The sequence below is a fragment of the Sminthopsis crassicaudata genome, chromosome 6 (genome assembly GCF_048593235.1).
Source record: "Sminthopsis crassicaudata isolate SCR6 chromosome 6, ASM4859323v1, whole genome shotgun sequence".
NCBI classification, from domain to species: domain Eukaryota; kingdom Metazoa; phylum Chordata; class Mammalia; order Dasyuromorphia; family Dasyuridae; genus Sminthopsis; species Sminthopsis crassicaudata.
Genome location: NC_133622.1, coordinates 235,911,203 through 235,934,200, shown reverse-complemented (window position 1 = coordinate 235,934,200; position 22,998 = coordinate 235,911,203). Strand labels below are relative to the sequence as shown.

The following is a 22,998-nucleotide window of genomic DNA, read 5'->3' as shown; positions in this document are numbered from 1 at the left end:
ATGCACACTCCCATTTTCCTGCTATAAAGAGCACTTAAATGCCTTTTTTTTCCTCTGCATCTTAAAGTTAAATCCTGATTTTATTCTCCTCAGACTTCTGCAAGGCAGACATTAATCTTCCTCCATGGAATGGGAATCATGAAATCTCGCAGTTAGGGAGTTAACTCATAAGGGAATTTAGTGGCTCAGGCTGGGAAGAACCTCCTTGATAGCCTTTATCCTCACCTCTCAGAAGAGATGGGAAGTACCCAACGACGCTCTGGCTTCAGGTCTCTACAAACAAGTTTGAGAAGACTTACCTCCGTTCTTGCCCACGGTTCGGAAGCATCTCCAGAAAGCCCGTAGGAAGGATGCCCTGTTATGGGGGGTGGCCTGGATGAAGCTAAATTCTCGAAAGAGAATGTGCGTCCCCTGACACACGCTGTTAAAGCTGCAAAGAGAAAAACCAAGAGGTCACTGTTTGAGGACTCTTTTAGAAGACCGAACCAGAAGGGGAAGCAGAGGTCACTCAGAAGAGTTGCCAAGAAGCGGGAGAAGTGGCCTGTGTGCCTCATATTTCTGAGCGGCCGCCCCGCTCGGGCCCAGCCCCTGGCTCCTCGGAGGGAACTCTGCGCACATCAGCGCCTCCCCTTAACGAACTCTGGACTCCAGCTGGTCTTAGCCCCCCACCTCCACCTCAGGAAGTTCTAACCAGTCACTAGAGAGTTTGAGAGAGAGAGAGAAAGAAAACTATCCATCCTTCACTGGATGATACTGGCAGGGGTCTTTTTAGAGAATCTCTCTCTCTACCTCAGCAGGATTTACATTTCCTTCAAGATATTCTCTCTGGGTTCTTCCCCAATGTATACCAGCTGCCGCAAGAAAAACACGGCCGCTTACAGGTGACATCTATAGATCTGTCCAAGTCGGTCTGGAGTGAGGAACAACAGGGGATCTGTCATACGCCTCTGACAACAAACCCAGGAAGAATATCTTCCATCTGTCTGAAGGAGAGACAAACGGTTCCATGAGGAGCCTGGTGGAGAGAAGTGAGGATCCGTGGTGAGGGAACAGGGGTAAAAGTGGCCCCTAAAATGAGAGGATGAGGCAAAGCCCAAGGGCTCGATGAGTCATTGCTCAAATTGGGCCCCAGGAAGGGGGAAAATGTGCTGTAGTCTTTGGGTTCTCTTGCCAAAGCGGGAAAAAGGCTGGGAAGCACTGGAGCTATCTCCAAATGGAAATTCCACTAGAAATAATAACACAGGACTGGACACAATCAAGAACTGGCTCCAGGCTCCAGAAAACTAAATCCTCTGGCAAAGTCCGACAGAGGACATGTTTATCTTGAGAATGATGCAGATATTAGGTTCCATGTGGTCACCAATGGAGCAATGGGGAATGCACAGGGTCAGGGGATTTGAGCTGGAAGGAGCTTTAGTTCAGACCCTTGTTTTTCAGTTTAGGAAACTGAGGACTGGAAGAAGGAAGGCACTCAGCAGCAGCCACATCAAGAGCTAGGAGCCGTCGAAGCTGTTTCCCCTAACTTCCAATTCACTACCCGTCCATCCGCACCACAGTGGCCATCAGCTGGGGACCCGAATTCCAAATGGCAGCTCATGTTGGGACTCCAGGTAAATTTTCACACAAAACCAAACCTGAGCTGAAGAGACTGTAGCACGTCTCTTCTTCCCTTCAGACTGAACTATGTGAAAGATGCCCATTTTTCTGTTTAAAAGAAGAGAAAGACGAGGGGAACTGGGTCCAGAATCATGTCAGTGTCATATCGATATCCAGATTGGAGCAATATTATGAATACCCATGGAAGCTCCACAAATACAAACAACAAACTCTACTGTATTAAAAACCAGCTGCTATTCTTCGCCCATGGAAAACTGGCAGAGAACTATAACTTTATGACAACCTGAAGAAAACAGGAGAACAATAAGGAAAGAACAAAAAGCAGGTTAGAAAAAGGATTTTTTAAAAAAGGAATCAGAGCAAAGATATATTTTCGGGCAATCTGGATGAATACTATTGTCTTAAGGAACATGAACTTTAGGATCCTGAAGACTATTTTCATAAACCCAAACCCACTTTAGATACAACCTTCATTCTCTTCCTTTGAGGGCATTTGATAGAAATAAAGTGGGTTCCCATGCATCCCTGTTTTCTTCCTCATTAGAATGATTTCTCCTTATGTCTTCAGAATTACAATTCTTTTGAAAGCGTACCAATCCTTTTGTTCTATGGGATCGTCCCTATCCTTTGTAACTAAAAACACTGGAGATGCAGAAAATAGCAAGTTTGCAACTCTCTTTCAAGACTAGACAATACTGAATGTAATCTAAGTACAAGGTACTCTTCAGTCGACTAAGATACACATTTACACAGTCAGACGGCTTATATTACATCAATCAATCTATGTTTATTCCATTTTTCTATGTAAATATATACTATACACCATGCAATCACCTAAGCTGAAATTTCCCAGATTTTCAATAAACTCTTTTCCCTAAATAACTGGTTTATAATAATAGCAGCTTATGTGCACTTTTTCTCACAAGAGGCAAGGGATACCTTCTTTACAGATGATGAAATGGAGGATCAGACAGGTGAGTGACTGGTCGGCCATTATCCAGCCAAGGTGCCCATGTCCAGCACACTCTACTACTGCCCTGCCTCCAAGTGCCGCTCACTTGGGAAGCTGCCTTCCCGCTCCTAGGCCCCATGGGCAGATTTTTCCAAGTTCAAGTTCAACAGTCATGCTTTACGATTTCTTTTAATTCTTCAAGTCTTTTTCCTTCCTTTCACTAAAGGTAAATTTATCATCCAGCGTCATATGGGAGAAATTCAACAAATCTCCCATGCCCTGTCCACAAGAGAGTTAGACACACCAGATCTCGTGTTTCTTTGTGATTTATGTTTTTCTTCATCACTTAACACGTTAAATTAAAAGCCACTAATTCCTTGTTTTGTCATGTTAGTCAGTAGATATTTATTAAATAGGTACTAGGACCTGCCCAGCACTATTCTAAGCACCAGGGATATGAAAAGAGGCAAAAGATAATATAATGAAGGAGAAAACAAGCGAATAAAAATGTATAAACAAACTCAACACAGGAAAACTAGGAAATAATTAAAGGAGGAAAGACCCCAGAATTAAGAGGGATTGGGAAAGCCTTCCTCTGGGAGATAGGATTTTAGGTGGGACTTGAAGGAAGCCAGGGAAGACAGTAGACAGAGATGGGAAGGCACAGATTTTTATATAGGAAGAACATCCAGGAGGGAAGAAATAAAATAGAATATCATGGGGGAGGGGGGGAACAAGGACCGTGTATCAGGGAATAAGAGGGGACAAAGGGGAGAGTTTTGTACCTCAGCCTGAAGGTGCTAGGGAGCACTGGAGTTTACTGAGTAAGGGGAGTGTGCTTTAAGAAAATGATTTTGACAGTTAAATGGAGGATGGATTGGAGTAGAGAGACATTTGAGGCAGACAGACCCGCTGGTAGGCCATTACAATAGAACAGGGGTGAGGTGACCAGGGCCTGTACTGTAGAGTAGTAGCAATGTTGGAGGACAGTAAAGGGTACATTTGGAAAATGTTACTGAGGTAAAATTGACAGGTCTTGGCAACAGCTTGGACATGGGGGATGAGAGAGAGCGAGGGGTCCAGAATGACTCCTAGATCTGAGGGACTGCCCTTAGGGAGGCTGTGGGGTTAAAAGGTGGTTTGGAGGAAAGATAATTCATTTAGTTTTGGACATAACGAGTTTGAGAAAGACAAATGAAAACCTGAGATTGGAGATCAGCTAAGAGGTTAGGGCAGGCCAGGGAAACTGGAGAACTATTAGCAGAGGGATTCATGTGACCTTGTGAGATCACCACGTGAAGTAACATAAGAAGGGAAGAAGGCCCAAGACGGGCCTCTAGGAGAGACCTTTAGTTAGAGGGCATGACCCAAATGAGGATCCAGCAAAGGAGACCGAGGAAGAACAGTATGACAGGTGGGAGGAGAACCAGGGGAGACTGGTATCCTGAAAACCCAGAGAGAAGAGAGTATCAAGGGGAGGAACGGTGATCAGCAATGGCACAGGGGAGGAAAGGTTGAGGACCACCAAGACTGAGAAAAGGCCACGGGATTGGATAACTGGTCAACCCTGATCTCTGGTAACTTTGGAGAGATGATAAGCTTGGAAGCCAGATTTTAAGAGGCTGAGAAGTGAGAAGAACAGTACCCACTGTAGGTAATCTTTTTTTGGAGGCCATCGGGCTTCATGATTTTCCCCGGGTCACTCACACAAGCCAGATTTGGACTCAGGTCCTCCTGATTCTAGGGCCCGCCTACCCACTGACAGTCTTTCAAGAATTTGGCCCAAAGGTAGAAGCGCCACAGGATGATAGTTAGCAGAGATAGAAGCGAGCATCTGGATAGGATTAAAGGCACTGAAGAAAGAGCCAGAAGACAGGGAGAGATGAAGACAGTGGGGATAACCCAAGGAGCAATCTGTTGGAAGAGACAATGGAGTGTGCAGGTGGAAGGCGGGGCCTCGCTAAAAAGGAAGGCCCAGTAAGAAGACAGAGGCCAAAAGTGTAAGAGTGATATGATATGAGGAACCGGGAGAATAAGAGCTCGGGGCAAGTGGCTCCCACTTTTTATGTAAAATATAAAGCCGGTTCTCAGATAAGGGGAGGGAGAGGAAGGGATGAGAAGGTTTGGAGGAGCTGTTGTGGAGATGGGCGAGTGAGGTGAATAAAGGAGGATTGCCGAGCGGTGGTGAGGGCCCGGGACCTAACAACGTGACATTGTAGTGGACCCTGTCAGAATTGTTGTCACGGATCTAGAAAAGGGAGGCTCCTCAGGAATCATCCAGCTGCACTCCCTGCCCCTTCCTCTTACAGATGAGATAACAGACCCAGAGCGGTGCCTTCCATCCACAGCTGCTAACTCCTGCACTGCCTCTCCTGTCCCATGCCTCGGTTTACCTTTGAAGACTATAGCAAGGGAGGAGGTAAAGCATCACTAGAAGTAATCTTGTGAAGTGATCAGAGTGGGAGGGGAGAGTGGCAGGGAAAACAACCAGTGGCACAGGATTCTACATGTTTGACCTCAGGTATATAATACCCTTCTTGGATGTTTGGAAAAAAAACCTCAAAACCCAAAAAACCAAATAACTGCCCCATTTGTGTCCCATGTCTGGAGAGGGAGGCTCATGACTGCTCTGTGGTATTTGCTCCAGGGCCCAAAGCCCATGGACTGGGAGCCATTGGTGGCTCATTGGGCCCTGGATTCAGACTTGGAGGGCTCGACTTTGGGGGTCAGCTTTCTGAGGCCTTGAGGGAGGGCCCGAACCTCCCTGGGCTTGTTTCCTCATCTACAAAGTAAGACAGTTTCATTAGAAGATCTTTAATGTTCTTTCCAGTTCCATCCCTTCCTCACATTTTCAATTAACAAAGATGGGAGAGGAAGCTCAACCTCTATCCTGAATGTCTGATTCTAAAGACATTTTCCAGATAGCAACACTTCCTTGAAGGAGTCGCTATGGTAATGTCATTTATTTCCTGAGACTTTTGAGGTTTTTCATTATATTTCTTATTCAGTAGCTAAATAAATCACTGGGTCATGCTGCAAAGCTGCGTTGCAGAGCAATGAGGGAGTAGTTTAAATATTCTACTTAAAATGAAGTAGCTTCAGACCAATTAGAGAATTTAATGTTGTAAATTAAGTTCTATAAAAAGTTGTATAATTGCTATCCCAGACCCCCAAGTTCTGAGCTTAAATGGACTGTTTGACCTGGGAGACTTCCCACGAAACTCTTTTTTTAGCATTGCCCCAACCCCAGGGCCTCCAAATTTTGGCTTGTTTTGCTCCCACCCAAGTTGTTTCCCAGAAATATCAGAATAGAGCTTGTTGTCTGGGTCCTGTAAAAACACTCAGCCTAACAATATATTTTGATAATGGTCAGTCTTTATTTATCTGTCTGCACAAATGAGGCAATAGGGCTCCAGGTCCCATGAAAGTACTCGGGCTTACACATGGTATTCCATAGCATGACTTTCCAATATATCAAGGGTCAGCATAAGAAATTCAATGGGAATTTTTGAGAAATTTTACAGAAGCCACAGATGACACAGAAAAAGTTTAGAAACTCAGAAATGCATAAAATATATGTATGGCATTGTATAATATGTTATCTTTTTTTTTTTCCCCCCCTGAGGCTGGGGTTAAGTGACTTGCCCAGGGTCACACAGCTAGGAGGTGTTAAGTGTCTGAGACCAGATTTGAACTCAGGTCCTCCTGAATTCAAGGCTGGTGCTCTATCCACTGCGCCACCTAGCTGCCCCCATAATATGTTATCTTTTAAGATATGTTATCTTTTAATACTATAAATGTAACCTTTATAAATATATATTTATATAAATATAAATGTTATCTTTAAGATATGTTATCTTTTAATACTATAAATGTCCCCACATTTTACAATAAAGTACTGTAAACAGCCCATCAAAGATAAAGAAAAAATTCAGACTTCTTCTCTGGGCAAAAACAATTTTATGTGGATTTTCCAGATCACTGGGATGGTAGACCTCTAACCCCTGCGATGTGGAAGGGATAATTGTATTTTGAAACAGGGCAGCCTTTAATTCAACCCATGGAAAGACTGCCATAACACAAAAACACAAAGAAGCTCACAGACATGTGCAGCCCCTGCCTGCTGACTGGTGCAGACGAATGTCCCGCCCGAGTGAGGGGGTAGCCCTCTTCAGTTCTCTCCTGGGCCCTTTGAGCGTCAGGCCCACTTCTGGACTCTTCAAGTTTTTAGTTGCTTTGGTCGCTTCCGGCTTTGAGAGGGAAGAGGGAAAAGGACAATGCTAACTCAGTCTGCTGAAGGAAAAGACTGAGGAGACAGTGTCAATCATGTCCCTATCCCTAGTGTGCTGCCCTAGAAAATTTGGGATAAGGGATAAGATCAATTATGGCTCAGACCCAATCAAATCATCTTCAAATTCTAGAACTCAAAGATCATTTTTAATGAGGTGAGGAATGGGTCAATAAGGACCCAGGACAAAGCAGAGAACAAAGTCCCAACTGGAGCGTCGGTGGGGATCCTATCAAAAACACCTAATTCAAACCCCAAACACAGACTCCCTCATCCTCTAACTTGGCTCAACTACCCAGATTTATGACTAGTCCCACCTTCTACGGCTAGATACAGAATTTCCAGGAATTCATCTTAATCCTTTGTTGTGCCCCAGGTTGAATGACATCATACACTGTCCTCTTATTTGCTATGACAATAAACAGCTTTACAATGTATCCATTACAGGAAAAACTGGAAAAATAAATCCCTAAATCCAAGAAGAGCTCTGAGAAAACCTGATTTTAGCATAGATTTGAACAAAACATCCATAGAGTCAGTTACAGCTGGTCTACACAGATGAATGTCCCGAAGCTTAACTGCTTTATGCGATTCCTTCTCACCATCCATTTCTAGTTACTTCACTTCACTTAGATAAAGGCACTGACAGTACGTTCCATCAAACTGGCAAATGACACAAAGCTGGGCGGGAGAGCTAAGACACTAGAAGGCAGAACTGGGACCCAACAAGACCTTGGCAATCTAAAACCTTGGCCCTTGGTAGGGATCAATGGAGTGTCTTATAATGAGCTTCCAAATATTGACTTCACAAGTACAAGATGACAAGGCAAGAGAACTTGATGTGAAAGAAGATCGATGTCTTGAGTTGCCATGGGAAAGGAAAAGGACCTAGGAGCCAGGAGCAGAAGCTGCAAAGGGGCAAACTTGGGCAGGGCATCCAGAAAAAAGTCTGAGCAATTAGTGCCACGGAATTTGCTCAGAGTGAAACAGGAACCGGAGGAAGTGGCGGCTGGTCTGGCACCGAGGGCATTCAAGCAACGGCTGGGCGCTCGCTTTGTGGCTCTGCCAGAGAAGGGAGTCTTGTTCATATGCAGGGGCTAGTTTCTGCAGTTACTCCCAATGGAGTTGTCTTCTCTCCATAAAGAAAAGGAAGACCTTGCTCCCACTTGTCAATACACAGCCTTAGAGCCTAGAAGTGAGGGTGCCAGGACGGCCTTTGCCTCATCATCACAGCCAAAACCTTGTCCCAGACCCAAAATGCCATTTCCTCGAGCTGTGCCTTTGGATGGGCTTCTCCTGTGCCTGGAAGGCCTTCCACCTGCAGAAGCCCTCCTTCTCTCCCAGGTTTGCTTGGGTAATACCCTCTGCGAGGTCTCTTCTACCTGCCCACTCTTTCACAAGTGTCCTTTGCTGGGTCTCCAGCCAGGTCCCACTGCCGCTGAAGGCAGAGAGAGGTTCCCCAGGGCTCTGAGTGAGCCTTCTTTCTTCTCCATGCTACTTCACTTGCAAATCTCTTTGGGTCCCATGAATTCATTGTTCACCTCTAGGATAACTTTCAAATTTACTTTTCTAGCCCCCACCTTTCTGCTAAATTTCTCAATCTCCAATTGCCTATGAGACATTTCAGGTTGGATGTCTTAGAGACATCTTAAATTCAACCCATCCAAAACTGAATTCGTATCTTTCCTCCTCAGACCCTCCCTTCCTCCTAATTTTCCTATTTCTGTGGAGGGCCCCATCCTCCCAGTCACCAAGGTTCACAACCTCCATTCTCATCCTCCTCACTTTCATTCCCCCACCCCCAATTTCCAGTCAATTGCCAATTATTATCTACATTATCTTTAAAACTTCTCTCATCTCTGTCCATTTTTCCTCTTGATATACGCAGGCTTCCTCATCTTAGGCTGGACCATTGCAATAGCTGCTGCTGGCCTTGCTGCCCCAAGTCTCGGGCCCTGACCACTGTGATAGCTGCTGGCCGGCCTTGCTGCCCCAAGTCTCTCCCACTTCAGTCCTTCCTTCACTTAACTGTCCCAGTGATCTTCCTTAAACTCAGGTCCAACCATGGCACACACAACCCTGCCCATGGAATACATCCCAATGGTTCCTTATTGCCTCCAGGATCAAATCTAAGATGGCTTTCAGCGTCTCCTGCGTCCACATGCACCTTTCCAGCCTTCTTTTGCTCTTCCCTTCCCACACTCTCTTCAGTCCGGTGACACCAGGTCCCAGTTAGTCGTCACATAAAACGCTCCTCTTCTTGACTGTGTCTTTTTCAGTGGCTATTGCCCAGGCCTGGGAGCTCTACCTCCTCATCACCACTTACTGGCTGCCCTGGCTTCCTTCTACAGCCTTTGCTGATCCCTCTTCATTCTAGTGCCCTCTCTCTGTAGATTATCTCCCCCTCATACTGTGCAAGTCTCCTCCATACATAGCTGTTTGCATGTTGTCTCTGCCATTAGACTAGGAACTCTTTTCTTGGTGTCTCTAGACCAGTGGTCCTCAAACTTTTTAAATAGGGGCCAGCTCCCTGTCCCTCAGACTGTGGGAGGGCCAGACTATAGTAAAAACAAAAGCTCACACTCTGTCTCCGCCCCTCAGCCCATTTGCCATAACCTGGCGGCCTGCCACAAAAACATCCTCTGCAGGCCGCATCTGGCCGCGGGCGGTAGTTTGAGGGTGAGTTGAGTAGGGCTTAGTACCTGGTACACAGCAAACGCTTAATTAATGTGCACTAACACTGACTTCCATTAGGATGCCTTTCCTGATCCCCCCGTGGTGAGTAAGCTCCCCCATCCACATCACCATAGATTTGTTTGGTACATAGATTATTTCCTCAACTGTAAACAAATTCTATCATTCCAGGAGAACATAAAGTCCCCAAGACAAGGGCTATTTCCAGCAGAGGACTTGGCACACAGTAGGTATTTAATAAATGGTTACTGATTGAATGACTGCTGAGGTCCCTTCTAACACTGAAATTCTGTGATTTGTGATCATTTTGGAGCGCAGGGAGTAGAAAAGATCACCTGGATCACTCGGCCTTATAACATGATTGGGGGAGCTCGGCTAGAAAGCCTTAAGAGGAAGGTTATCAGCAGGATTACATCACACCAGTTTGGGGTGAAGGAAATGGGAAGCTTAAACAAGAGAGACTTAGAAAGGATATGAGAGCTGTTGTGGGTACTGGAGAAGTTCACTTGGAAGATGTTCTAGACTTGCTCTACGAGGTTCCAGAGGCCAGAAGTAGGAGTGATGGGTAGCAGGAAAAACTTCCCAAAAATTAGTGCTCCCATACACAGTAGGATGGGCTATTTCAGGAAGTGGTGGGTTCCCCATTACTAGAGATTATCCAGCAAAGACTGGATGGCCCCTTGTCATGGGTGTGGGAGAGGCAATTATGGAAGGCCTCTGAATTCCCTTCTGGTCCTGAGATTCTTAGTGACTGTGCAAAGATGTAGAGGGGCTTCAAAATCACACACTTGGCAAAAAGCACAAAAAGATTTAGTCCTAGTCACTGTCTAGGAAGATAAGTAGAGGGATCTTGTAATTTAATAGTCAGTTTTGTAATTTAACAGTCAGTAACAGCAACAAAAAGTCCTCCTTAGGTCACTCCAATAGCCCCTTAAACATTGCTGTTTCATGCTTAGATTTCTCCATTTGACTGAGTTCTCTTAGTGGCAGGGCTGGTTTTCAGAACATGATATCAATGACATTGAAGTCTACTACATGGAGGAAAGAAGAGGAAAATCCACTAGATGTCCTGGAAGGCCCCCTGAAAGTGGGGCAGAACTGGGGTAAACTTCTGTAACGGGAACATTAGCAGATTTTACTCTGGCTCCATCTTCCTTTTTGCCGTCCTTCTACAGCAAAGCCTGCACAGGAATCTCAGGAGAATGCCCACATTGTCCAGTACACGAGAAGGTGCTGGGTGTGGAGCTGAACAGAGAAAGTTGGTCTCAGAACGGGGATAACAAAGTGGACTCTACACAGAAGAGGTGTGCAGGGCGCCCAGTACTGCTTCTCTGTTAGCGCCATGTTCTTTCTGAGTGAACGAGTCCTGGCCTGTTGGCAAGTCCTTTTGGGACTCTTGCAGAGTAAGGAAACATCTCAAGCTCCTTTGCAGACCCTGAATCTTCCAGATTGTTTGCTCGGTGCTGGGATGCTATGGCAATCCCTCAGTAATAAGCTCACCATGCCACTGTCCACCTCAAAGAAGACAGAAAGAGCTGCAAGAGGATGGATTCCATCCAACATTCTCTTAGCACTGTGGGCACCACTTTTCTGTTCGAACAGGAAGAAGTAAATTCAGGTCTTCACAACACTAAAGAGATGATCCCAAACCTCACCTTTCTCTCATTTCTATCAGATCTCCATGCTCAATACTGTACCAGAAATGTTAGCTACAGCAATAAGACAACAAAAGGAAATTGGAGGAATTAGAATGGGCAAGAAGGGAACAAAACTATCATTCCTTATAGATGATATGATATGACTTTGAGAATCCGAGAGAATCAACTAAAAAAACTAGCTGACATAATTATTACTAACTTTAACAAAGTTGTAGGATATAAAATAAAGCCAAGTAAATGATCAGCTTTTCTATATATTACCAACAAAGTCCAGCACAGCAAGAGATAGAAAGAGAAATTCCATTTAAACAAGTATAGACGATATAAAATACATGGGAGTCTACCTGCTAAGACAAACCCAGGAACATATATGAACACAATCATGAAACACTTTTCACGCTAATAAAACCAGATCTGAACAAATGGAAAAATATTAATTGCTTATGGATAGGCTGAGCCAATCTAATAAAAACAACAATCATACTTAAATTAATTTACTTATTCAGTGCCACACCAAACAAACTACCAACAATTATTTTACGTAGCTAAAAAAACAGCAAAATTCATCTGGAAGAATAAAAGGTCAAAAATATCAAGGGAATTATTGGGAACAAATGTAGCTTAGCCATATCAAATCTCAAACTATTTACAAAGTAGTAATCATCAAAACAATCTAGTATAGACTAATAAGTATGTAAAATGTATGTAAAGTAGACCAACATATAGCAAGATAAGATCAAAATGCCTGTCAGATCTATGGTTAAGTGAGAAATTTGTGACCAACAAGACAGAAAACATCACAGGATATAAAATAGATAATTTTGATTACATTAAATTTAAAAGGTTTTGCACAAACAAAATTTAAAATTTAATGGAGCCAAATTTAAAAGGAAAACAGAAAACTGAGGGGGGAGGGTTATAGCAAGCTTCTTTGATAAAGGCCTTATTTCTCAAAAATGCAAAGAACTGAGGCAAATTTGTAAAAGTACAAGTCATTCTTGAATTGATAAATGATCATAGGATATGAATAGGCAATTTTTTTGACGAAGAAATCAAAGCTATCCAGAATCATCTGAAAAATGTCTAAATCACTACTGATTAGAGAATTGCAAATTAAAGCAATTTTCAGGTATTACCTCAGAGTTATTAGATTGGCTAATAGGACAGAAAAGGAAAATGACAAATGTTGGAAGAGATAAGGAAAAACTGGGGCACTAATGTGCTGTTGGCAGAGTTGTAAACTGATCCAACCATTCTGGAGAGCAATTTGGAACTATGCCCAAAGGACTATAAACTGTGTATTCCCTTTGATCTAGCAATATCACCATTAGGCAAATACATATAAAGATAATCAGGAAAAGGACCTACATATACAAGAAATTCATAGCAACTCTTTTTGGGTTGATAAAGAATTGGAAATTGAGGGAATGTCTGTCAGTTGGGAAATGGAGGAAAACATTATAGATTATGATGTGATGACATTATGCTGTAAGAAATGATGATGAGAAACTTTCAGAAAAACCTGGACTTATATGGACTGATGCAAAGCGAAGAAAGCAGAACCAGTATAACATTGTACATAGTAACAGCAATATTATATAATGATCAATTCTAAACGACTTAGCTATTCTCAGAAACTCAAAGCTCAAAGACAATTCTGAAAATGGCATGCGAAAAACGTGATCCACCTCCAGATAATTCTCTCTTGGGAATCTGAGTGCAGATAGAAGCACACTATTTTTTAATTTGTTCTTTTTGAGTGTTTGGGTTTATTTATTTATTTATTTATTTGGGTATCTTTTCTAACATAATATGATTAATATGGAAATATGTTTGACATGATTGCTATATGTATAATCTATATGAAATTGTCATCTCAGGAAGGGGAGAGACAATTTGGTACTCAGAATTTTAAAAAAGAAATGTTAAAATTGTTTTACATATAATTAGAAAAAATAAAATATAAAAAATTGCAAAAAGGGCAATTTAGCAAAATTAACCAATATATCAATCAATTCTATTAGTTTATGTCATATTTCATGCCCATAATCATCCTCCTCTGTAAAACAGATAAAAAGTTATCAATCAAGCTTGATAATTATAATCCCATAAAGTTTAGCTTTAATTTGTTCTTCATGTTTTTCTTTCCACTGACATTATCAAAGTCATTGTGTATATTGTTTTCCTGGTTCTGCTTGTTTCCCTTTTTTATCAGTTAATATATTTTCTCATGCTTCCCTGTGGTCTTCGTATTTATAATTTCTTTAACTTGCTAATATTCCAATGGTGGGATTCTTTTCTGTCTTTATGTGTCATAATAGCTTTTATCTACTTTGCTGTCAACATCATTTCACACTTCCTTCTAATTCCTTGTCAGTTTTCCAGCTTAGCTTCTTTCAGTCACTTCCAGATTTTTCCCATCCGTTGTATAACTGTGTTTTACATTATTTTTTCCCAGATGTGCTAGCTAACATTTTTTCAAGCTAAATTTTTCTTTCATTTTTTGCCCACCAACTGTATTATGTCTTTTTGTGTCTTCCTTTGTCCTTGTGGGGATCCTTAAACTTTCCTATTAGTATCACCTGCAAATTTCATTAAAAATTCAACACTTCCCTTCCTGACCTCACAAAAGAATATGAACCCATGGCCTGCTCAATGCACAGCAGGAAAAGGCAACTGGTTCTCAGGCCATAGGACTGTTCTTATTTCACCCAACTGAGACTCTTGGCAAAAAAGATTCTATAGAAACATATCAAATGCTATATTTAGAGGCTAAGTACAGAACAATTATTGTCTTCCATTATTTGACTTACACTTTTGTAGTTGTTCAAAAAATAAGAAAACTCAAAAGTTTGACATTGGGAGGACACACTAGCATTTATTTCTCCCCCCTAAACATTCCCTATTCCCTAACTTCACATCTTATACCATTTGATTATTGTAATTTTGAGGCATTCTTCTTTTGACATTTCTAAATTTTATGTCCAAAGTCTATCCCAATTTTTATTCAATAAGCATATTTTCCTTCACTAACATAGCAAAGTTGTCTTTTAGGTCTATTTGTTTGAAATGTTCATACTTGACAGCTCTACTTGTCAATGAAATCTAGGATCACAGAATAATCAATCTAGAGCTGACAAAAAAACCTTAGAAGTCATCTCGTCCAACCCATTTTGCAGATGATGAAACTGACCCTTGAAGGGATTGTGTGTCTTGGCCTAGGCCGCCCCACTAGCAGTGTTCAGAAGCAGTGGTAGCACCAAGTCCTCTTCCTGAAGATCCAAATGCAGCAACAACCCCCCCCCCCCAGCATTTACTGAGCAATTGTGCTAATCCCTGGAAAATCAGAGACCATTGCTGCCCCAAGGAGTTCACAGTGTAGTGGGAGAGACAATATGGAAAAAGCTACCCTATGGAGTAGAATGGGTAGGAGTGAAGGAGCGAGATAGATAAGGTGTGAAGCGGGAGGTTCTGTTATGTTTTGATGGCCTAAGAAGAAGAATGAAAAGAGAGGGAAGAGGAATACACAATAAGGGGAAAAGGGAGAAAGAGAAGGAAAATTATCTACTATGAATATACAAATAGAAGTCTTTACAAAAAAAAGGAGGAGAGAGTAGGGGAACAACTGAACCTCAGTCTTATCTGAATTTGTCAAAGAATGTTATGTATAAACCCAATGTTATTATTTTATTATATTATATTCTAATATTGTATATCCCCTGACAGGGAAATAAGAGGGAAAAAATGATAAGGAAAAAGGAGGAATAAGAAAGGAGGGCAAATGTAGGGAGGAATTAGACAGAAGCAAAATAATCTCTTAAACAGGAGCAAGGAATTTTTTTAAAAGAGAAACATAAAAATTAAGACTCATAACTGTAAAAGTGAATGGAATGAACCTATCCATAAAACAGAAAAGAATAGCAGAAAGAAAACCAGAATTCAACATCAGGCACAAACATCAATATTCAACATGATAAGAAACACACTTTCAACAAACAGAAAGATATGTACAGTTAAAATCAGGGACTGGAAAAGACTCTGTTATACTTCAACTGAACAAGAAAAAAAAAAGCAACAGTAAAATAAATGTAATTAAAAAAAAATAAACAGGAAAATTAAATTTTGACAAAACATGCTAGAAACAATATCAACACTAAGCATATATGTCCCAGATAACAAAACAAATAAACTCTTAAATGAAAAGTTAAATAAGTTACAGGAGAAATCTATAATAAGGAACCTCAACTTAGCTCCTCAGACCTAGATAAATCCAACCAAAAAATAAACTAAAAAGAAATGAAAGGCTTAAATAGAATTTTTGAAAAGTTGATTTGATAGACGTCTGGAGAATAGATACTAAAATTTGGAGAGTGCATTAAAAATACCTAGAGGAACATTTATAACTTTAAATATTTTCACCGATAAAAGATAGGAAGACTGCTCAATGAACCATTCACACAACTACAGCAACAACAAAATACAAAACCAATCAATTCAAAACTCCTTTTAAGATTGAAATGATAATGCTGAAGGAAGAATTCAGGAGGAACCAGTGGAGTCTTTGGAGAGAATGCAGAACAAAGAAATACAGAGATGGAAGAACAACTAATTTTTTAAATGATAAAAACTAAACTGCTTCAATTCTCTGTAAGCCAAAGCAATAGAGCTGGAAGTAAGAACTGGGTAAGACAATATGAAAATTACTGGTTTCCCAGAAAAAAAATTATTTTATAAAAGTATCTAAATACTACATTCAATCATTAAAAAATTGACTGGAAATATTGGAAAGAGTGCAAATTTATAGACTCCACAGGATGCTGAGACTAATCCTATTTATCTCACCTAGAAATGTAGTCATTTCCAAGTTCTCAAGCAGGGGGAAGTCAAGAACGTAGTACTGTATATGTGAACAAATACCAGTTTGAACTTTTGTACAAGACTATTCACTAGATGAGGGAGATAAATGAAAGGAGAGACTAAAAAATGATATGGCAAAAAGGAAAATTGGAGCATCTCAACATTACTTATCCTATAAAGCTTAGCATACTCTTATCCAAAAAAAAATGGCTCTTTAATGAGGTCATAAATTTTAATGAATTTCCTAATGAAAAATCCAAGACAAGGCAGGAATTTAGACATATAAACTGGCTAGTCAGATGAAACTGAAAGAAGGCAATATATAATTTGATGAAAGTAAGGGGTAAAGAATGACTAATATGTTGTAAATAGATGGCGAATCTAATGTAGCTTTTCTTTAACACCTTTCCAACAAGATGAGGAGTGAAGCAAGGATGACCACTGTCCCCATCATTATTACACTTCCATCATTTCATCTTTCATAGGACTCATTATCTTCTTGACACATACTTTCTGTTCAGTAGTAGCCCATTCATGTCTTTTCGTCCTGTATGACATTTATGTTCTAAAGATCCCCCAGAATCCTGGACATTTCATGTGAAATGGGTTTTTTCCTGTGAAGCAGGTATGTTATGAATTCTTCAAGCTTGCTACCTGACCAGTAATCCCAGTCTCTCTGATGTTATCCTTTACACCCCTCCTTCAGAGCAGTTCTTTTGTTGACAACACCATGAGTTTCTCCATTGTCCCTCTGGTGATCTCAAGTTTAATTCTTCAGAGACTGATATTTGTTCACTCACAGCCATTACCATATCACCCAAAGGACAATGATTTTTTAAAATGGTTATCCAGTAGCTCTCTTCAACAATGGGATGATTCAAACCAGTTCCAACTGTTCAGTAATGAAAAGAACCAGTTACACCCAGAGAGAGAACTATGGGAAATGAGTATGGACCACAACATAACATTTCCACTCTTTCTGTTATTGTTTGCTTGCATTTTATTTTCTTCCCCAGTTTTTTCCCTTCTTGATCTGATTTCTCTTAGACAGCAAGATAACTGTATAAATATGTATACATATATTGGATTTAACATATATTTTTAGCACATTTAATATGTATTGGACTACCTGCCACTTAGGAGAAAGGATGGGGGGAAGGAGGGGAAAAATGGGAACAGAACGTTTTGCAAAGAAGGGTCAATGCTGAAAAATTACCCATGCATAAGTTTTTTAAATAAAAAGCTAAAATAATAATAATAATAAAATATATATTTTTCACAGTATTCATAAAAAAGTTTGTCCAGATATGAGAACCTGCTTTAACTAAACAAGTTTGTTTTTTTAAATTTTTTTATTATTATTTTTATTATAGCTTTAACTAAACAAATTTCTAACTATTGTTTTTTCTTGGTTTCTCAATAGTGGAGGAGGTGGGAAGGAAAGAATTCAGACCTGAAAATGAGATAATATTGAGGTAGTTTTTTTAAAGGGCATATGTTTCCAAGAGAAGTTCTGGGTCACAGAAGCTGTGCACAGTTTCCCAGTGGAAATCCAGCCCCACTTGTATTCCTGGATTCAGAGCAGTCTAAAACACAAATATAGGTGCACCAGCTCCACAGTCCCTTAATCAGCTGTCCAGTCAAATATATCTCCTAACTTGGACAAGAATATGTCTGCTTATTTTTTTCTTCTGTATATACTTTAATCAAACTCTTTTGAGTGATTGTGGATCACTAGGAAGCTCTGTAGTGTTCTGGGGCTTGATGAGATCAGTACAAAGTTCCCTGAAAACCAGAGTATTTGAACATTCCATTCTCTCTCTCTCTCTCTCTCTCTCTCTCTCTCTCTCTCTCTCTCTCTCTCTCTCTCTCTCTCTCTCTCTCTCTCTCTCTCTCTCTCTCTTTTTCTCTTTCTCTCTCTCTTTTCATTCTGTTATCTCTAATGAAGCCCTTTTCTCTTTGAATTCTTTGCTGGGCCTCCTCCATGATATTGGCCAACACCTTTGGGGGAATATATTTTCCTGTTTTGGTCTCATTTGTTGTTAATAATCAGAGAATCACAAATCACAATGATTTGTTATTATTACCTATTTCAAAGAATTTTGTATGATACTGACATATGCATGGGAGACACTATGGTAGGAGAGCCTTTAAGGAGTTAAAAATTTTTTTATACTCAATAAATAATATCTATTAATCAACACATGTTAATTAAACTCTTGTACATGCCAGGTACTGCGCTAGACACTGGGAGTACAAATACAAAGAGCAAAACAAGCCCTGCCCTCAAGGACCTCACCCTTGGTGGAGAGAGGTGGACATAAATATCTATAGAATAAATGTGAGGTTAAGTTTAGGCTTCATGGGGTCTGTCTCCCCCACCTCCCAGGCTCCTTGAAAGGCTTATTTGGGGCTTGTTCTCTCTCCAGCTCCTCAAGCAGAGCGCCTGGCACACGGGATGGGCGCTAACAAAAGCTTGCTGGATGCTTGAAGAGCTGACTACCTGCACAGAGCCCAAGCCCTATTTGGCCTGATGCTTGCTTGTGATGAGAGGGACCCCAGGTTCTCAGGGACCTTGCCAGCAGAGAGCAAGCTGAACTTGAAAGGCTTGGAGTTTGGGCCTAGTGACTAATTGTGGGTCTGGCAGCCAAGGTGAAGTCTACCTAAGTTCAAAAGCACCAGGGAGAGGGGAAGAAGGGCTTCATTCATGGGAACTGCCAACAATTGAGTATTCAAGGCCTGACCAGGATGCCCCCAGCAAGGAAGCCTGAGCCTGATGCTCATCTCCAGCTGTACTTTAGCTAGAGCTACATGAGTACATCTATGTGGATGGTTTAAGTGCAACTCTAAGTGTGTACGTTCACATGGATAGACAGAAAGATAGACAGCTCAGGGCTGGGACTGTTCTTTCGGAGCTGGAATCCCTTTATCTTTCTTGAGAGCTCTCCAGATTTCTTCCTTTATGCAGGGTCAGTAATTGAAGACTCTCAACTCTCAATTCAAAGCCTGTAATGACCTCATTCTGCTGAATTATTAGCACAGGGAGAGAAAAAAGGAGACAGAAAAGAAAGACAAAGAGAGAAAGAGACAGAGAGAGAGAGAGAGAGAGAGAGAGAGAGAGAGAGAGAGAGAGAGAGAGAGAGAGAGAGAGAGAGAGAGAGAGAGAGAGGAAAAATCCCCAAAACAACAGAAGCCTTTTGATCAGAGCACCGTACTGGAGCTCGCTGTAACTCAAGCTGCCCATTCTTATATGGCAGGAATTAAGGACTCCCCCTGCCAGGCAGGACCCTATTAAAAGACAATAGCTGTTTCAAAAGGGTAAGCAAGTTGATATGGATATAATAGGCCACATATGGGGGCCCCTTTCTACTCTGAAATAAAGCTCCTTCTTAGACTTGTGAGCTGGGAAATCTAGTATTCAGGAAGGCAGGAGGGGGAGGTAGAAGAGAAAAGGGTGGGTAACCATGCAGAAATGCTTGAAGGTGCTTAGGAAGGAAGGAAGGAGGGGGCTGTAAAAAGCCTGCAGAGATGAACATCAATCCCCAAAGATGGACACTTTCAGAATGATCAGGTGTTCTCCAGTCCATGTGAGATTTCACAGACAATGACTAAAGGGGTTCGGCTGGCACAGACACAGTGGCTGGTTCTTATGGTGGGCCAACAAAGACCAGGAAGTCAGAGTGGTAAGCTGCTGCCAGGAATGGAGCAGCTGGCAAGAGGGCATCCTTCCTGTCTTGCCTTAAATAGCACAACATGCCCTGTCTCAAAGCCCTGACAAATACCGTCTATTCCTATTAAGGACCAATACCATCCGCTGGGCTCCAATCCTTTAGAAGCTTTAATTTATTCTCTCAGTAGCCCCACAAAATATCGAGGGAGCGAGACACTTTGTCCATTTTATTGGTTATGGAAATCGGTGCCCAGAAAAGTGCAGTTGCTGCTTCAGTGGGAATCGGGAGAGCTGGATGAAGCAAATGAAACTCGCCTTTTAATGCGAGATCATTAGATGACTTGTGAGCATTTTATTTTTAACTAAGGATGAGATGATGAGAAAATAGCTCCAGAAAGCAGCACTAGATCCCCCCCAAAAGCACTCCTTGCTGGCAAACCCTGTTTTGTCCACCCCAGCAGAAAGGCCATCAGGGCGGTACACAGGATTGCCTTGTTCTATTGGCTAATGTGGTTCTCTTTACTTGCCAATCGTGCACTCTCACCCGCACTCCATTGTGCATTTACAGCCTCAACAGAGGATGGTGACATTTCTGACAGGCCCTCCTGTTATCTCACATACTCAACTGGGGTATCAAGGTAAGATCTGACAGCAAAGGAACACAGTGATGTCAGACTTTATTTTTGTTGTTGTTTATTAAAGCTTTTTATTGTCAAAACATATGCATTGGCAAATTTCCAATATTGATCCTTGCAAAACCTTGTGTTCCGAATTTTCCCCCGTCCCCCCATCCTCTCCCTTGGATGGCAAGTAATCCAATACATGTTAAACATGTTAAAATCAATATATGTTAACATATTTATACGATTCTCTTGCTGCACAAGAAAAATCAGATCAAAAAAAGAAAAATGAGAAAGAAAACAAAATGGAAGCAAACAACAAAAAGAGTGAGAATGCTATGTTGGATCCCACTCAATTCCCACAGTTCTCTCTGAGGGGAGATGGCTCTCTTCATTACAAGATCACTGGAACTGGCCTGGAACATCTCATTATTGAAAAGAGCCACGTCCATCAGAATAGATCATCGTATAATCTTATTGTTGCCGTGTATAATGATGCCTCTGGTGTCCTAGTTGGTTATGATGCTAATAAAGAGCTCAGCACAATAGTATTCTACTCACATTTAAAATACCAGAACTGATTCACCCATCTCCCAATTCATGGTACTCCCTCAGATTCTCATTCCTGCCAACTCAAAAAGAGTTATAAATATTTTTGTACATTCTTAAGAGTTTGTTTTGCATAGGACTAATCCCTCCCTTAATCTAACCTCCCTCTAATTTCCCCTCTTCCCTTCTCCCCTTTCCCTCCTATTTCCTGTTGAGTGAAATGTATTTCTGTGATCAACTAACTGTTGGTGAGGGTATTCTCCCTTCTTTTGACCAGTTCAGATGACAGTGAGGTTCGAATGTCAGCCACTCCTTCCACCCCCTCTGCCTTATTCCACAGATATCTATTTGGGCACCTTGACTATGTGAGAACATTTTCCCTAAGTTTCTTTTACCCTTTCCTTTGTGTTCTCTGCTCTTGCTCTTCTTGCCTCTTTCCATCCTTTTCTGAAGGTCACTAAGACATAACAGAACCACTCCTGGATCTTATCTAATTAGACTCCCTCTCTGAGCCCAAATGCTGGTGAGTTCAAAGGAGATCTCACCTCCCCATGTTTGAATGTGTGCAGTCTATCCTTATTTAATCCTTCAGCACTGCTCATACACGGTTACCTTTTTATACTTCTCTTGACTCCTCTGTTTGAGTGCATATGTTCAAAGTTTTCTGCCAGCTTTTAGTCTTTTTATTAAGACTGCTTAGAAGTCTTTTCTTCCATTAAAGGATCCCATTCCCCACCCCACAGCGCTATATGTACCTGGTTTTTCTGGCTAAGTTATTCTTGGCTGCAAGCCCACATCCTTTGCCTTCTGAAATCATGTGCGATCTTAACCAGTTTCTCAGTACTTGAGATCTTCTTGGATGCTATTTTATTTTTTATGTGACTTGGAAGTTCTGTATTTTGGCTATGATGTTCCTCAGAGTTTTCTTTTTGGGTTTTATTTCAGAGGCTGATTGGTATCTTCTTTCTATTTCTACTTTGCCCTCAGCTTTTAAGAGATCTAGGCAATTCTCTCTTTAAGATTTCTTGAATCATGATGTCTAGGTTCTTTTTTTAAGTCTTGATATTCAAATAGTCTAATCTTAATAGTCTAAGTTTTTTCTCCTTGATTTGTTTTGCAAGTCAGTTGTTTTCTCCCTGAGCTGCTTCACCTTCTATTTTTCCATCTCTTTGATTTTGGTACAGTATTTCTTCTTGTCTCATGGAGTCGCTGACTTCTACACAGTTTATTCTATTTTCAGGGAGTTGTTGCTTGGTCCAGGGTGTATACCTCTTGTGCCAAATTAGCTAATTTCCTTTCCAATTCTTCCTTCCAAAACTCTTATTTCTTTTCCATTTTCCCCCTCAAGTACTCTCATTAAAAACTATCAAATGAAACAATACTTGTAAAGCTTTTAGCACAGTGCCTGGTGTTGGAGTCCAGCTCCTGTAGTGGGATGAAGGGTATGACTTTACCAGGGCCAAGCGGAGAAGTCTGGATTATGGATTCTTCAAAGTTTATTGATCAGAGAGGCAAATATATATACCTCAAATACTCATAGACTTGATACAAACTTCACTCTTTGAAATTCCTATAGTTTTCTTTAACAAACAAGATCTACTGAGATGTAAATAATTAAGCCCTTGATCTTGGTTAGTTAGACAAAGATGCAAATAGTTGAGATACACATCAGAGTAAAGTTTATCAAATCATTGTTTCAAGTATCTTTCTCCCAAAAGCCTTTAGTCTCTATTGGGGGCTCTTTTTCCTGTCCTAAGTTCAAAGGTTTGCCTTAAATTCAAAGAACAGTGTTTGCATTTTGCTTCAGTCGCTAGATTATTAATTTATTTTATAGACAAGCAGTCTTCAATAAGAAAAAGAAGTTTTGGTGAATCAAGTTACTGTAAGATTTCAAAATCTGGAATGGATTTTTACCTCCTGGCCCTCTACAGTCTGGCACATATCAGGTGCTTAATAAATGTTTATTCTTCTCTCCTTACCCTTTTTTTCCCACAAAGAGTAAAAAATTGAAGGCATGCCCATCAATTGGGGAATGGCAGAACACATTGTGGTATATGATTGCAATGGAATATTACTGTGCTATTAGAAATGAC

General features: G+C 41.1%; 1 protein-coding gene across 3 annotated transcripts in view; it reads right to left on the bottom strand.

The window, feature by feature from the left end:
- The window catches only part of CSTPP1 (centriolar satellite-associated tubulin polyglutamylase complex regulator 1), a 150,595-nt gene that overhangs the window by 58,751 nt on the left and 68,846 nt on the right, over nucleotides 1–22,998 (bottom strand). For all 3 annotated transcript variants that reach the window (XM_074273837.1, XM_074273836.1, XM_074273838.1), the window contains exon 3: nucleotides 300–430. In XM_074273837.1, the coding sequence (XP_074129938.1) occupies nucleotides 300–430 (131 nt within the window). The remainder of the gene's footprint in view (nucleotides 1–299; nucleotides 431–22,998) is intronic.